Here is a 15,997-nt window from a genome sequence, read left to right on the forward strand (position 1 = left end):
GTTTGGAATTGTTATTGACTCAGGTAACAAGGATGGAGGAAAAGTTGAGTTGGGTAAGGAAATATATTAATATTAATGTATGATTAATCCAGTTATACATACTTGTCATTTCAGTTAATGATCTTCGTTCTCATTCATGGATCTTCTTTGCTTTCCTTTGCTAAGGGAAGCTAAGAATGCTGATGACATATCTGAAAGCACTTGACCTTGGCAACACTGAGGGCAGGCAGCACAGGTTCTTCCAAAGGAGTTGCTCAGCACCACTGGCAGAGAACAGTAACTCTGCAGGACCACTCAATGGCTTAAAACTTTTGGTGATGGCTTGTTCTGTGACTCTGGTCCTATTCAACTATGTGCTACCCATGGGCTTAACTCTTCTCCATTAACCCACTTTTGCCATGCACAATGATTATTTGCTCCTAAAATTTATCCCACCTATGACCTTGATGTATGTGGTGACAACAAATAGCCTCTTAAAACAGGTTTTACAAATATTATGGCAGTTCACTACACTTCTGTTCTATCTAAAATACTTAGAATTTACCTGAGGTACAGTTGCATGGATGGGAATATTCCTGACCTAGTTTTCTGACTATGATTTATAGGTCAATAAACTCCTTCAACAATGGAATGTAATATCCCTGACTGCAAAAGACACTTACTGTCACATGCTCACTGTAGCAGGATGGATGAGCTTCCAGCCTTAGGTTGTTAAAAGTCAGAGTGATCCTCCTTCCTTCCTGCACCATGATCCTCCACTCACAGACCCGGCCATGAGGATTTGGGTTTGGGTAGTTGGGAGAAGTAAACGTTCCAGTAGGGCCCTGTAGCTCCCCACCACATGCTGAAGTGGAAGAAATAAAAAAAAAAAACTTCCAATTCAATCAAAATGATACCTTCCACAAGAAGTGTTCTCCAAAGTATTTTCTTTAATATCCTACTGGACAAAATGATTGCTCTTATTTATCACTATATGCATATGAGGACTTATAGAGAATGTTTATATTCACTTCTTGTCTCTAATACTGAATATTTAATCCATGATTCCATGGATGACAGTTCATCCACTGGCAGTCCTGTTACAATCATAGCCCAAGAAATATGAAAGAACAATAGGTGGAGTAATCCCAAGAGTCAGAAGACTCAGAAGATGAGAGTAATTATCCAGTTTTTTCAGATAAAATCTATATTTCACTAATGTCAGGACATTTGAAGGGTTGATTCTGATGGCTGTGGGGCTATTGGACTGGCTTTCTTTTTTTTAAGATTTTATTTATTTATTCATAGAGACACACAGAGAGAGAGGCAGAGACACAGGCAGAGAGAGAAGCAGGCTCCATACAGGGAGCCCGATGTGGGACTCAATCCTGGGTCTCCAGGATCACACCCTGGGCTGCAGGCGGCACTAAACCGCGGTGCCACCGGGGCTGCCCTAGACTGCTTTCTTAAGATATGTAATGCATATAGCTCTCATCCCATAATATTTTCCAAGCACTAGTTCCTTTCTTTGGTAGCCTGGATTACAGTTGTGATTTTTCTTTACTGATGTGACTATATGGTTAATGTCTGCCTCTCAACTAAAGTGGAAGGTCCAAGAAGATAAGGGTCATTTTTTTTTCTACAACTATTGTAACACCAATGCCTCACACAGTGCCTAGTCAATGTAGGTGCTCAATTTATACACACACACATTATATATATATATATATATATATATATATATATATATATGTAATTTTCTTTAATGGATCAGTGAACTTACCTTCCATGCTGGATTCAAACCGTAGTCTAAATCCTGAGGCAGTAACAGAACCATCTGTGACAAACCTGACCAAAGCGACATTGCTAGAAGTGTCTATGCTGTCAGGAATGGTGTTTCCACAGTATCTGCCCAATAAATTTCCTGCGAGAAGCAAATAACTAAGTATGTATATGTTCAGGTGATTGATTTTATTTCACCTCTACTTGAGGTGTTCTACAAGTACAAAGAAAATAATAAAAGACGAGACTCTGCCAAAAAGAAAAGCTAACCTCTATTAAGAAAAGCAGGGCAAACATGAATAAAATCAACATATTCATATATATAAAGATGTGTGACAAAAACTGTAACCAATTAGGGCAAGGACATCTCACACAATGAGGGAGCTCATTTGGTTAGAAATGATTCCAGGCAACAGAGTGATGAGTGTCCAACTCATGCATAACCCTCTCTCTCCTTACCTACCAGGATGCTCCTCAAATAACTAACTGCATATGACACTGGAAAGTCTCAACAGGAAGAGGATGCCTTCTCAATACAGTGCTCTCTCAGTGTGATCTATAAGGTAAAACTATATAATGACACCTGAGGCTGTAGACACCCACCGATTATGAGTAGACTCCAGGGAGAGAAAAGCTGGCACTGCCCAGACATGACTGCACTTCTATACAAAGGACAAATGTCATTTTGCCTTTCTTGAGGTAAGGACATTTCAGAAGCTGAATAAGTATGCAGAAAAATAAACACCCCCAAAAGACAGCAGACATATTTTACTGACCAGAGGTATGATTTTCCCAGATCTCCACAAAGTCTTTTTCACAGCCAGAGGAATTCTGAAGGTGAAAATCTTCAAAATGGATGGTGAGATAGTGTCCTGAGGGACCCTTGAGATGCCACTCACAGAATGAGTTGTCTCTATATGGAAGTGTTGGATATCCGCTGCTTTCAATGACACCACTTTGCCCTGTCACTCTTCCCCCACACTGGGCTGCAGAAAAGAGCAATATTCTGTTATGGGGGATTTGTCTTAAAAAAAATTTAACCAGCACATTGAAAACTTTTAGGTGCCAACTGAATATAAATTCACATTTTAAAAATTCTGAAAATGTTTAGTGTTCCCCTTCTTTGAAATCAACTATTGATAAAAAGAGAAACAATACCACAAGTCCAGTCCAATAATGGGAAATGGAAACTGACTGGCATATTCTGTAACATCACATTAATCCTCTCAGGATGTAAGAACTATTAGTTGCAAGGAAGTTTTATTCCAAGAACCAACTGATAGATTGATAGGGCCTGCCTACCACCCTGTGTCTGCGATTCTGAAGACTGAGGGTCTGCTCAGCTGGAAGGGGTACGGTGTGTGATTAGCGATGCCTGCCCTTACTGGTTTAACTATCAAAAGAATATTTCACTGCAGTAACTGGTATCTCAGGGCCTGGCAAATTACTACTCAATTCTTTTTTTATCAGCTGGATGTGATAGTTAGATTGAATTATGTACAATTTGCCTTGGGCTATAAAATGACCTATGGTATAGGTTTAATGTTGTTACTAGTAGGCTTTCCAACTTTTTGGTCATATTAAATATGTTTGGTCAGTGTTCAGACCCACCAGATACTAGATTCTATGTAATTATGGCCATAATACAGTAAATTTTCAGTATGCATGTGTATTGCTCATTTTTAAAAGTAAGGAAGTCAAAGCACTAAGGAGACATACTTGTTCTTGTCTAGTGACTGACTTGGCATTAGAGACTTAGGAGAAAAACATTATCCACTAATGATGAGTTCAAAGTTACTATTCTAAATATAGTTATTTGATTATATTTGAATAGTAAACACTTTTACCAGTTAAGGTGATACTATAGAGATTTCATGATAAGAGAAAGAAACAAAAATTTAATTGAATACATTTTCACAAACAAGTCAGGAAAATACAAAATATTCAGGTTTATTAAAAAGAGTGGTTTGAAATGGAAACCAAAATAAAATTTTAAATTGATAAATGACTTTGGTTTTAAACATTTACGTCCCCTAATTATCTCTATCACTAAGACGATCATTAAAATTAGGCAGATAGAAAAACTTCTCTAAAAATGGTATGCTTTTTAAAAGTTTTATGATAACTAGTCTGTCAGAACTTTCTTATTAAATACAAAAAATGTTGTTACCTATTGCATACTTGATCTTGAACCCCACCTGAGTGGAGCTGTTGTCAGATCGGAACCTCAAATACATCACCTCTCCTGAGGACAACTGACTGCTGGGCAAAGATCTCCCACAGAGCTTGGCAAGTAATGGTGCATTTGAATCAACCCCATCACGCAACTCAAGGTAATTGGATACACAGCTAAAGTAGAAAGAACATTCAGTTTAATATATAAAGTCAGTCACTTTGACATATGTTAAAAATAAAGACTTCACTAACTTTCTCTAAGAGCAATATTAAATCATAATTTTTGTAGAAGACACTCTGACAGTCATTTTAAGTGGTGTGTCACTTCAGAATCTACATAATATTTTTCTAATCGTACATTCTTTGGTTAGTAGCTCAAAAAGGCAGGTTTTACATGTACCGCATCAAAAAATGTTTACTTGTCTTCCCTCTATATTCTGTATTTATTTTATAAAGATAAAAGTCATTCTCAAATTAATGCCTAGGAATCTTAAAAAAAACAAAACAACTATTTTGTCTCACAGGATGATAGGACACATTTCACATGACAAGGACAAACTCTCTTGACAGCTCTGCCACCCAGGCTAATGGAAAGTCTATGCATGAATTTTCTGTGTCCATAAAGTGTGCAAGTATTTACCCAATATTTCTGAAGAAAGTCAATCAGCCAATTAATACTTACTGAGTGGCACAGCGGCATTATATGAGGTGCCCATAAACAGGAAAAGTTCTTGTACCTGAATTTTGTACCATACACATATTCTTGCAAATTCATACATACTTTTGTTAAACAAAGAAAAATTCATGTGTTGTTCTGTTTTTTCCTGTCATTGTAGTTATTCTCTTTGTGTTCAACAGTAAGACTTATCCCTGGTTTGTAATCCCTTAAGAATTCTCATTAAAGACAGACTGGGAAATTGTCCTGTACTTGCTTTAGTCCTTTCTCAGACACTGGTGATCTAGTGTCACGTAACACGAATTTCCATTTGTTAAACAGATATTTTATTATTTATGACATTGAGTATGAGGCTGGGAAAATATTCATCTACCAGAGACACTATATTTTTCCTGTGAGAGGAAGAGCGGATAACATAAATCTCAAACAGCCATCCTCAGTGTCTCTTGGAGGATGTGTGTGGTGTCAGGAGGGCCAGCAACTGTGTACATAATCTGCTAAGCTCATAAGAGAGGGCTAGTGGGCAACGTTTTCAGACTCTAGGTGTAATGCATGTCCCTTCCCCATTCCTGGATTTCCTATGCTGAAAAAAGCAGAGAAAAAAATTATTCTCAAAATAACAGCTAAAGAATATTAACTCTGAGTAGGAGAAAAGTGAAATATGGAGGTGACCTACTTGGGTGTTTCTTCAATATTGAATTGATCTTCAAACTGCACCCTTATGAGCTTTCCAGGAGGAGCAGCTATGAGCCAATTACAATCAGCATGCTGGGGGTAATTGTTAGGGTGGCCAGGGGAGGTCACATATCCCGCAGAATTCACATCGTGGATGTAGATATTGCCCCCACAGGCTATTGAGAAACACAATTCAATCAGTCAACAGTCTGGAAAAGAGGATGCAATGCCACTATTTTTTTTTTGTGCTGTCTTATGTTGTTGTTGTTGTTGTTGTTGTTTTAACTGAAACATAGTTGACACTTAATGCCACATTAGTTTTAGGTGTACAACATAGTGATTTGATACATCGACATGATTTCACTTATATGTGGAATCTAAAAAACACAAACAAACACACAAAAAGCAGAGACAGACCCATAATATAAATACAGAGAACAAACCAGAGGTTGCCAAAGGAGAGGGCTGTGGGGGGATGAGCCAGATGGGTGAAGGGAAGTGGGAGGTCCAGGCTTCCAGTCAAGGATTGAATGAGTCATCGAGATAAAAGGTACAGCATAGGAAGTACAGCCAACTGTATTATAAGAGCCTTGTATGGAGCAGATGGTGGCTACACCTGTGGTGAGCACAGCATAACGTCTAGACTTCCCACTGTTATTTTTTAAAGTCTCTTTATCTGTATTTCCAATCTCAATTTCCTTTCATCTGGATTTATCCTCCTTCTCTTTTTAAGCAAATAGATTCTGGATTTGCTATTGGGGGAGCTACCAAATGTGCCACTTCTTAATTTGCTCAACCGCAAATTCTCTTAGAATATTTCTCTTTTCCTTAAAGCCAACAAAATGCTTATGGTGCATAGTGCATGCAGTAGAACATGATGGAAGCATTAATACACATTCGCCACGTAGACAAGCACGTGAATACAGTAAGGCTTATAATTCCCCACTGACAGGGCAGTTGAATAGAAAGACACAGAGCTGGGATCTTGAAGTTTAAAAGACGAAGCAGATATATATTTGCACAACTCTGTGGGCATTCACTCATTATGTTCCTTCAGGATTCAGATGCATTTGAAGAGCAAGAGATGACTGGCATGAGAGGATTTTTTTAGCCAGTTTCTGGAAGAAGATAAATGAGCTTTTTAAACCTCTTTTCTAAAAAACCAAAGTATGTAAAAATACTTTCTTTTTACTAATGAACATTTTCTGGCAATCTCAGCAAACAATCCAGGCCAGAGTAAACTAGGTACTTACAATAGTGATGAAATTAACCTGGTAAGTTAGTTTCACGGATATGTGAATCTGCTGAACTCCACTCACATTTATTTCTGCTATCATTCACTCAGGTTTGGTTCTCTCCTGAATTTTGCCATCACCCAGAATTCTTCCCGTCTCTGAACCCCTAAACTGCAGAATCTTCTGACTGCCTTCCACCCCCTTGCTCTTGGCCTTTCCTTTAGACTCAGCTTGGAAAAATCTATTTTCACCACTGCCTGCAATTCAAACCATGTGTCGAAATCAATGCCTCCAAATGCATGCTCCCCACTCTCAACGCTGCGGAGCAACCCTGCTTTCTCACCAAATATCACAGCTATGCCCTCAACCCTTATTCTCCCCACTCATTCTTGAGCCTCAGCAGCTACTTGGAGCTCTCCTTTAGAGCGTGATGGAAGAAATCAGGTGAGAACACTCCCTCAACCTATTACCACCCTTAAGAAATTTATCTGCATCTCTGCCTCCTTTATCATCCCCTTGCACACTGTATTCCTGTAGATCGGGTTGGTCTCCCACTCCACTCTCTCCTCAGTTCCCCTTACCCTGTGCTCACTGGCGCTCTCCCTCCCCGTCCACTCCCCTCCTCGCCCCTTGCTCCTTTTACCTTTCCACACCTTACATGCCCAAGTCAGCAACAGTCATTTTCTCTGTTCTCACCGCCCTCTCTCCTCCTTCCCCCTTCACTTTGCAGCCCCATCAAAGCACTCTTGTTCCCTCACAGTTGTGGACTCAAGCATCTTTTTATTTTACATCCACAGCATTTAACCTTGTTGATCATGTCTCTCTCTTCTTTCCATTTCTGTTATCCAGCTGCTTGGACACCGAGCTCTCCTTCTCCTTTGATCTCTCACACCATTCCTCCTTTGGTCCCTGGGTACCTCTTTCCAGGTGTTTCCCAGAAACTGGAAGTTTGTACCTCTGTATCTCTATTACCGATTTTCACCCATTCTCCCCCCCCTCTGGCAACCACCAGTTTATTCTTTATATTTAAGAGTCTGTCTGTCTGTCTGTTTGTTTAGATTCGAAATATAAGTGAAATCACATGGTACTTGTCTTTCTATGACAGGCTTATTTCCCTTAGCAGAAAAATCTCTAGGTCCATCCATGTTGTCACAAATGGCAAGATTTCATTCTGTTTTCAAGGCTGAATAACACTCCGTTGTGTGTGTGTGTGTGTGCATGTATATACATATATATACATCTTCTTTATCCACTCATCTACCAAAGGACAAGAGGTTTTGATATCAAAAGCATTTGGAGTCTAATAGTAAAGGCAGAAAGATGGGGAGGAGGTAATAGCCTTACACAAAAAGAGGGTCCCCAAAGGAATAAAAGAGTCATAACATTTACAAATAAACCTTTAGAGGTTGCCTGGGTGGCTCAGTAGGCTAAGCATCTGACTTCAGCTCAGGACATGATCTCAGGGTACTGGAATAGATCCCTGCATCAGGCTCTCTGCTCTGTGGGGAGTCTGCTTCTCCTTCTCCCTCTGCCCTTCCCCACCATTCATGCTCTCTCTCTCTCTCTCCCTAGTAAATAAATAAAATCTTAAAAAAATATATTGCTCTAAAAAAACCCAACAAACAAACCTTTAGTGTATCTGAATTACCATAAATACTGACTTTAAAAAGGCAATTTTAAAAAAGGTAGTTTAAGACTAACTCAAGACTCCATTATGGAAAAGTAGAGTTCTCTGGGATGGACTGAAGTCTACTCACTAGACACAAGGCACTGTTACTCTACAAAGCCTACTCTTCAGTGCCAAGTGAAGTTTGGCCCACACAGGATTCGGCAGCTGAGTTCAGCACAGAGATAGAGAGGGATCACAAACTCTCAGCCTATAAAGTAATGGTGCTGGTGTCCATAGAGCTGTCTCAAGGTTCCTTCTAAGTGCCAGAGCTGTATGTAGCAGGAAGTAGCAGAAGTACATTCCCTATAATCATGGAACCTACTTAAATTATTAGATGATTTTCTGTGTCATCTGGTAGACCCTTATTTCTTCTCCTCTTCCAAAATAAAGAAATTATGCTGACATTTGAAAATCTCATATTTTGGAGAATATACAACATAATATATGGTTTTATTTAGATTAACATATTTTTAAAATATACTAAGGAATCTGAGTCGAGGTCATATGATTATCCTGAAATCTATATTACCTAATTTTGGGGAAAAGCAAAGATTTATTTTCTACTACTTTCTCTTTTGAAACTATGCTTATTTACTTATTTATTCAATTAAACATTATACAAAAATAAATGTCACAAATTAAGTCATTATGGTAGAATTAAATATAATTATAATCAACTGTAATCAAGTAAGAGTAATTAAGTAAAGATCACCACTGTAATATATAATTAAAGGGGTAATAACAGAATCAGAGGAATATGTGTTCATTTTAAACGAAAGCATACAAATGATTATAAAACAATGTGATTATCATTTCTTGTGATGTTTCCATTATGGAATATAACTTATAATTAGACATTTTATAGCAGAAAGGACTAAGAAATTTCAGGGTATCCTTAAGACCAGTTTAATTTATAGTCATGGAGAATTTTACTTTGTTCATTCTCTTGATTAAGTAGACTTGGAAAAATCCACACCTCATTTTACTTATCTGTGGAATGGGAATGTTGCCTTCCTTAAAAAGCAGTCATGATGAGATAATGAATGTATCGAGCATGTAGTAAGTATCTGAAAACAGGCAGCTATTCTTGTTATTACTCTGAGTTTACAAAAGAAAACTTTACATATTTTTTCCTCACATCTTTTTAAACAAGGAAGACCAAGCAACTGCAGGAAAAGTACAGGCATTATTCTCTGTGAAAATACTTACCTAAACTCTTTGCCTCATATTTGATCTTAAATCCTTGCCCTCCATTACTACCATCAGAAATAAACTGAACAAACATTTGGTTATCTGAGGTGAACAGAGTGGATGAAGGACGACTGCCACAAAAATGACCATTTCTTCCATGGGGTCCCAAGGGTGGAGAATAGATATCAGGTCCATTTTTCAGCTAGGAACATGAATTAAAATTGCATAAATTCCTTCATACTGAGAGAGATGGAGCAGTCAATTCGTATCAATTTTTGTCCCAGGAGAAAAGAATCATCATTTCATTTTTTTGAATGAAGTCTGCAAAGATAATAATCATAATCGTAGCAAGCATGACCTACCACCAAGTAATCTCCCTGGCTGCAAGAAGAATCTCCACTTGGAATCTGGAAGGGCTGTTCAAAATGCACAGCAATGGTCAGACCACTCTGAACCAGGACGTGCCAAGAGCAGTTGAGGTTGGGACTGTAGGTCTCTGGATACTGAGGAGATGTGATAATCCCTCTGTCTGCATGTAAATATCCACCACAACCTTTCCAAGAAGAAACAAAGATATCTATTTATGTGACATTTACGATGGGATTTTTATGCTTTCCTGTTTTTCTTGGGGATTTTTAAAGTGTAGGCAATTGAAATGTGGTTCAAAACTAACTGGGACCAAAGTATCAGAATGATTATCCCAAGGAACATTTGTTGAACATATATGACAAGGGTACTCATTTTGTGGTTTTTCCTAAGATCGGGATATACAAATAAGCAATAGAGACAAATTACTTACTTTCAGAAGCTTACTTTAGAGATGAGTAAGACAAAAATTAACATATATATAATAAGTGGGATGAGGATAAGTTCTATGAGGAAAAGTGAATACAGAGAGGGAGAATGGTATAGTATTGTCTGGGAAAGCTAGAGAAGGCCACGTTGTTACAGTACCACCTGAACAGAGACCTGAAGAAATGAGAGATCAAGCCATATGGCTTTGTGAGAGAAGAGCGTTCCAGTTCAGAAAGCACTTGGTGTAAAGGCTTGAGTGGTACATCATGTAAGTCAGAGTTAATGAGGCACAGTGAGTATTCCCAAAGGGATCAGGGCTAGGTCATGCAGGAAACTGAAAGGACTTATTTTAAGTAAGAGGAAGATATTCAAGGATTTTGATCATCAGAATGGTACTATCTGACTTAGATTTTAAAAGCATCATTCTGTCTGCAATACCTAGACTGTAAGGGGGGCAGGCAGGGAAAAGCACAAGCAGGGTGTCCAATAAGGAAGTGGCCACCAGAGTCCAGGGAGAGAGGATAGGGCCTGGGCTTGGGGTGGTTGGGGTCTAGATGTATTGGGAAGGTAGAATCATGTGATCTGTTGATGGTCAGGAGGTAGGGTTAGGCGGTAGGGTGAAAGAAAGAGAAGGAACAAGAATGATGTCAAGAGTTTTGGCTTCAGCAACTATAAAGAATGTACTTTCCATTTATTAAGATTGTAAAGAGTATGGAATAAACAGGTATGGAGGGTGGAAGGGAGTGGGAAGCAAGAGTTCAAGTTTCACATGTAAAAAATGGAAATACCTTCTAGACATGCAGCTGCCCAGCATGTAGGAATGTGCACACACACACACACACCACATATACATATATACGTGCACACATCCATCTGTGGTACACATGTACGAGAGAGACAGAGAGAGAGAGAGAGAGACTGGGAGAAGAGAGAGGATGGAGGGAGCAGGCTCAACGAGGAAGTGCAGCAAGTTCACTCAACTATTTAACTCACAGGTGGAAATTTATCTTAGGTCTGTCTCACATCAAACCCCATTATCTTCAACCACTATTCAGCCCACCTCCCTGAGCATGAAGAAGATAATTTATCTTCCATTGCTCCCTACTCTGTACAAGATATATATAGTAGTGCAGGAAGTATTAAATAAATTTTTAATGTCTATAGGGAGAGTCTACTTCAAAATTATGCTTTTTGGTTAAAAGCATGAGAATCTTTAAATGTCCCATATTCCACGGACTACTTCTTTCATTTTAATCCGGGTTTGGCTTTAAAGTTACTATTGGACTTCCCGTTTTATCAAATTTTGAACATCTTGATCATACTGCACATAATCCTTCCCACATATTGTGCACATTCTGACTCATCAAACTCATATTTCAAGAGAAACAAACTCTTCCTGCCAACCCTCAAATGAATGATTCAAGAGATTTCTGAAGATATCTTCTGTATTACTTTGTTTATTTCTTAGACTGAAGCTTACTCTGACTTATTGTCCCTTTGATGTGTTATGGATAAGTGCTATCCAGTTCTGTTCTAACTGAAACCCTCAACTAGGCCGAAAAATTGTTTTAAGGATCTCAGTCATATGCATGAACTGAGAACACACCATGAACACACCTTTCTGGGTGGGGGCATCTACCCCACCCAGAGACCCAAAGCCAGGTAATCCTTTTGTACAACTCAGCCACAGTGTTTTGGATCAGACTCAGTACCTGACATAAGGATAGCCATCCAGAGGCAGAACAAAGACTCACGTGAAAAATAAGCAGAGTATATTAGGGAAAGAATGAGAGAAAGAGAGGTGATATGACATGAGATTAAAAAAAAAAAAAGAAACCCAAAACATGTTACTTTTGTGAAAGGATGCATTAAAACCGGCTCCAGTTATGCTGAAGTCTGAGGTGAACCGGATGAACATGTACTCTCCAGTAGACCGGATGGGTCCGGGGATCTCTCTGCCACAGAGAACTGCTAGCTGTGGGGCCAGGTTGCTATCTCCTATGCCAAAGAAAGGAAATGTCAGCAGGAAAATACACTCTCTTCAGAGTCTCCTCCACCATCATTTGCAACCCAGACAAAGCAGCTTATATGTTTTTTTTTCAGGACATCACCATTCCTAGGAGATAATGAGATTCTCAAATACAAGGACACTCCAGGGGTTACATCATTCTGGCTTCTGGCTCCAGCTCCTAATCACGCTGCCTACTTTTTCTTTACCCTTGATGTTAAAGTCTCCTTTGACAGTCCCCACTGTCTTCCTCAAAATTGGGTAACAGTTCTTCCTGGCACTAAAACTCAAAATCAGAGTATATGGGGGTTGGGAAGGGATGGAGGAGCAGTGCCGAAGTGTATGTTAGAGACTCAGCTAAATTACTCTGATCGCTGAAGGTCAGATGTCTAAAGGAGAAGAAAGATTCGTTCTTCAGCCTCAGATCCTATGCTAATGTTGTAAGGTCATTTGCCAAGACATGTGCAACTTGTGTATGCAGAGGGTTTTTAAGTTGTGACTGTGGTTTTTTTGTGGGTTTTTAAGACTTTTCATTTGTTTGATGCTGTTTATTCTTTTTTACTATTAAACGAACACACTTATGTCCACCTGTGTGAAGGATGAAAAAAGACAGTTTCAGTAAGTGTGCCCTCCAGGGAGAGATGTAAAGGATGACCGTGTCACCTCATGGTTCTTCTTCCTTTTTACTGCTCTTAAATATAAGCAACTTGGAACAAAGCCGCAATCAAAGCTAGAATGGAGCAAAAGAACATTATAAAATATTTGGATTCCTTGTCTGAGAAAATTCATGTTTTTTTTCCTCCTTCTAAGGAAGATAATTAATAAACTTCAAGCTTATAAAAACCAAAAATAGAATATGAGACATGAGGAAATTTGCCCCTTTAATGCAACCAGCAAAGTGAATCCCTTTGACGCCGACCACTACCTAAAACTCACTCATTATTACCTACTCCAGAGAATAAGGTATTGTCTGGGATGACAAATGCAATGGCATAGCTATAAATAGGAGATGCTAGAAAGGTGTTCTTTCTGACCTCTGGAAATTTTTGTTTTTTTACAATTCAAAAGTTTCTCTCTGTAACTCCTTTTCCTCTTGTTATCTTTGCCGTGCAATTTTGCTACACATTTCACTGCAAATTGTTTTTTTTACTCATTTTCTAATTGTCTATATCACAAAATTTTGAAGTTTATTACATATTATTATTATTATATCATAGGTGCATATTTTCTCTATTAGTGAGACCAGGTAGGGTCTACTGATTTTTATTTCTTTTCTAAACTCCACGTCAGACTGTCTGATTAGACAATGCTTATCTCTAAATAATTACTTATTGACTACCTAACTGATGAGTTGGGAGATAATCCAATAATCACAAGATGGTTTGTTTCTCCCCTCAGTATCTATAATAAATACTGAGGCATTTCTAGGATCTTCTATAACTTCACCATATGGATTGTAGCAGGGATGAACCTGATCTTTAAGGAGAGGGGAAAATCAAAGGTAAAGAACCAGGAGTATAGGGTAGTCTGGTGATTCTCTTTCTAGTCCAAACTCCTCATTTTAGAGATGTGGAAACTGAGGTCCAGGATTACCAGTAGCTGATATTTATCGAGCAATTATTATTACCACTTTGAGTGCTTTACATGTAACATCAGACTGTATCTTCACAGTAATGCTACTAGCTACTAGTAAAAATACTAGACTCAGGTATTTTTATCACCCCAATTTTGTAAGGTGGAAATAGTCTTAGAGAAGATATATAATTTGCCCAAAGGCACAGAATATAGAAGTCAACAAGGATTTAAAACCCTTGAGAAGTAGCTCCAGATGTTCAAACTATGTTGTTAACTGATTTCTCTAGGATCACAAAGAAAGTATGTTTTATATCTGTAAATAGATAAAAGGATTACTGATTCATGGACACAATTATTATTTTGCTTTCCCCCCATTTACTATGCTTTTTTTTTAACCTTTTTCTAGGGTCAGTGCAGTTTCACAGGACCTCAATTTGGGGGAATCTTCGGTATATAAAATTTATTGGTACATGGTCTAGAAAAAACTGATTCAGTAGTGAATCATCACAATCCTGTAAAATGAATAAGCAGGTGGGAGAGTGACTCAAGTCTCCCACGAAGGCTACAGGGCCCTCTCTGGGGGTAGCCCAGGGATGTCACAGCTAGCCGGGAACCAAGGGCCATGAGCTGAAGGCCTGTGATGACTGACCAATTGTACAAGTGGCCTGAAAGTATTATTGCTTGTGGTCACTGGTTTTAGATATTTGCTTCAGAATGTGATATGCTCCTGCTACTCAGAAGCAAAAACACTGGCTGAATGAAGAACAAACAATTGAAGTGGGACTTGAAATTTCATGTCTTCTAAATGTAGACTAATCACTGTACAAATGAATAAAATACCCGCCAACGGCCACATAGTCGGCACCCAATAGCTACTTCTTGAATGAGTAAAGAAACATATGAGGAGCTAATGAGCCTATTCAGCCCCTCCTTATGTTGTGAATAAAAATCTCTTTGGATACGCCACACTCCAATTTAAAACACCGTTATTGTTTGGGCATGTAAGTGAATTTGCTAAGCTCCCAAAGCTCTACATCTCAGCAAGAACACCTCCAATCTATAAAGAGTTCATCATGAAAACTATTTTAGAAATAGCTCTAGCAAAGTAAACTGAAATCTAAATTAAACAATTCTGAATTCCATATCTATAAAATGCCAGGACTTTTGCTAGAGAATTTTGCATTTATTATGTTCCCTGATACAACAACTCCAAGAAGTAGATATTGGTCTCTTTTTCACAGACAATTAAAACAGATATGGAGCCATTTAGTATTTAGTGCAAGGTGGCACAGAAGAAGAAGAAAGTAACTCCCTGGCTTCAGGCTTCTAAGAAAAATTATTGGTGGAATGAAAAGCAGCTTGATAGAAAGTGAATTTCCTTCATCACTGGAGTTACCTACCAAAGATACTTTTTAAAGTTTCTACTAGATTCTGAATGCTCAGAATGTATGTGCAAGAACACACTCATCTTATTATATGAAAAGCTTAAAATTTTAATATCTACAGGAGTACCTTGATAGTGAAAGGATGATAATTTCTCTGAGCAATGTGCTAATTGCTTATGGTTGACAGGAAAAGGGGGGAAAAGTTAAGATTTATGATCTCATTTCGTTCGTATGATGGATTTGAGTCTTAGTCTCCAGCCTCTACAGAAGGAAAGTAAAGTACCTCTCCCATTTCCTAACTGTATTCCATGAAAATCTAGGGTTGAGGGGATAAGGGAGATAAGACCTTGCATACTAGTAACCTATGGACCAAAAGCAAATACATGTTTGGTCCACAAAATGCTCTGAAGCATTTTTCATTAATTTCCAAAATCTAACGATTAGGAAATTCATAGAAAATTCTTTATCTTTCATATGTTTTAGAAAATAGGAGGCTAAAGAACACTGAGCCTGCCTTCCTAGTAGCTGCCGCTCTAACTGTTCTCTTTTAACACTTTTCTAGTTATGTTCCCTGTGGTCTAGGCAGGCGTGAGAGGTAGCAATGTCTTTATCATGGCAGGTAGTGGTTCTCAAACTTTAGAGACCATCATTATCACCTAGAGGCAGGGGAACAAGGGTCAGGCTAGTGAAGCACTCACATCACAGGCAACATTCAAGGTGGGGGGGGCGGAGCAAAGACGATATCAAGATAAATAATACTTTAGTGCAATGTTTTAAAAATTAATATTTAACATCAAATGGTCAAAATATAAACAGTTTAAATGAAGGTAGGCTCTAACCCTGCAGTTTGCA

General features: G+C 38.4%; 1 protein-coding gene across 1 annotated transcript in view; it reads right to left on the reverse strand.

The window, feature by feature from the left end:
• The window catches only part of CUBN (cubilin), a 259,424-nt gene that overhangs the window by 81,122 nt on the left and 162,305 nt on the right, over positions 1 to 15,997 (reverse strand). The window contains exons 41-48 of the mRNA XM_055332630.1: positions 12,029 to 12,175; positions 9,745 to 9,935; positions 9,401 to 9,584; positions 5,289 to 5,463; positions 3,932 to 4,110; positions 2,538 to 2,747; positions 1,763 to 1,903; positions 663 to 844 (exon numbers count right to left, since the gene is read on the reverse strand). Coding sequence (XP_055188605.1) covers positions 663 to 844; positions 1,763 to 1,903; positions 2,538 to 2,747; positions 3,932 to 4,110; positions 5,289 to 5,463; positions 9,401 to 9,584; positions 9,745 to 9,935; positions 12,029 to 12,175 — 1,409 coding nt within the window. The remainder of the gene's footprint in view (positions 1 to 662; positions 845 to 1,762; positions 1,904 to 2,537; positions 2,748 to 3,931; positions 4,111 to 5,288; positions 5,464 to 9,400; positions 9,585 to 9,744; positions 9,936 to 12,028; positions 12,176 to 15,997) is intronic.

This window comes from Nyctereutes procyonoides, unplaced genomic scaffold (assembly GCF_905146905.1).
Source record: "Nyctereutes procyonoides isolate TBG_1078 unplaced genomic scaffold, NYPRO_anot_genome, whole genome shotgun sequence".
In the NCBI taxonomy this organism is placed as follows: Eukaryota; Metazoa; Chordata; class Mammalia; order Carnivora; family Canidae; genus Nyctereutes; species Nyctereutes procyonoides.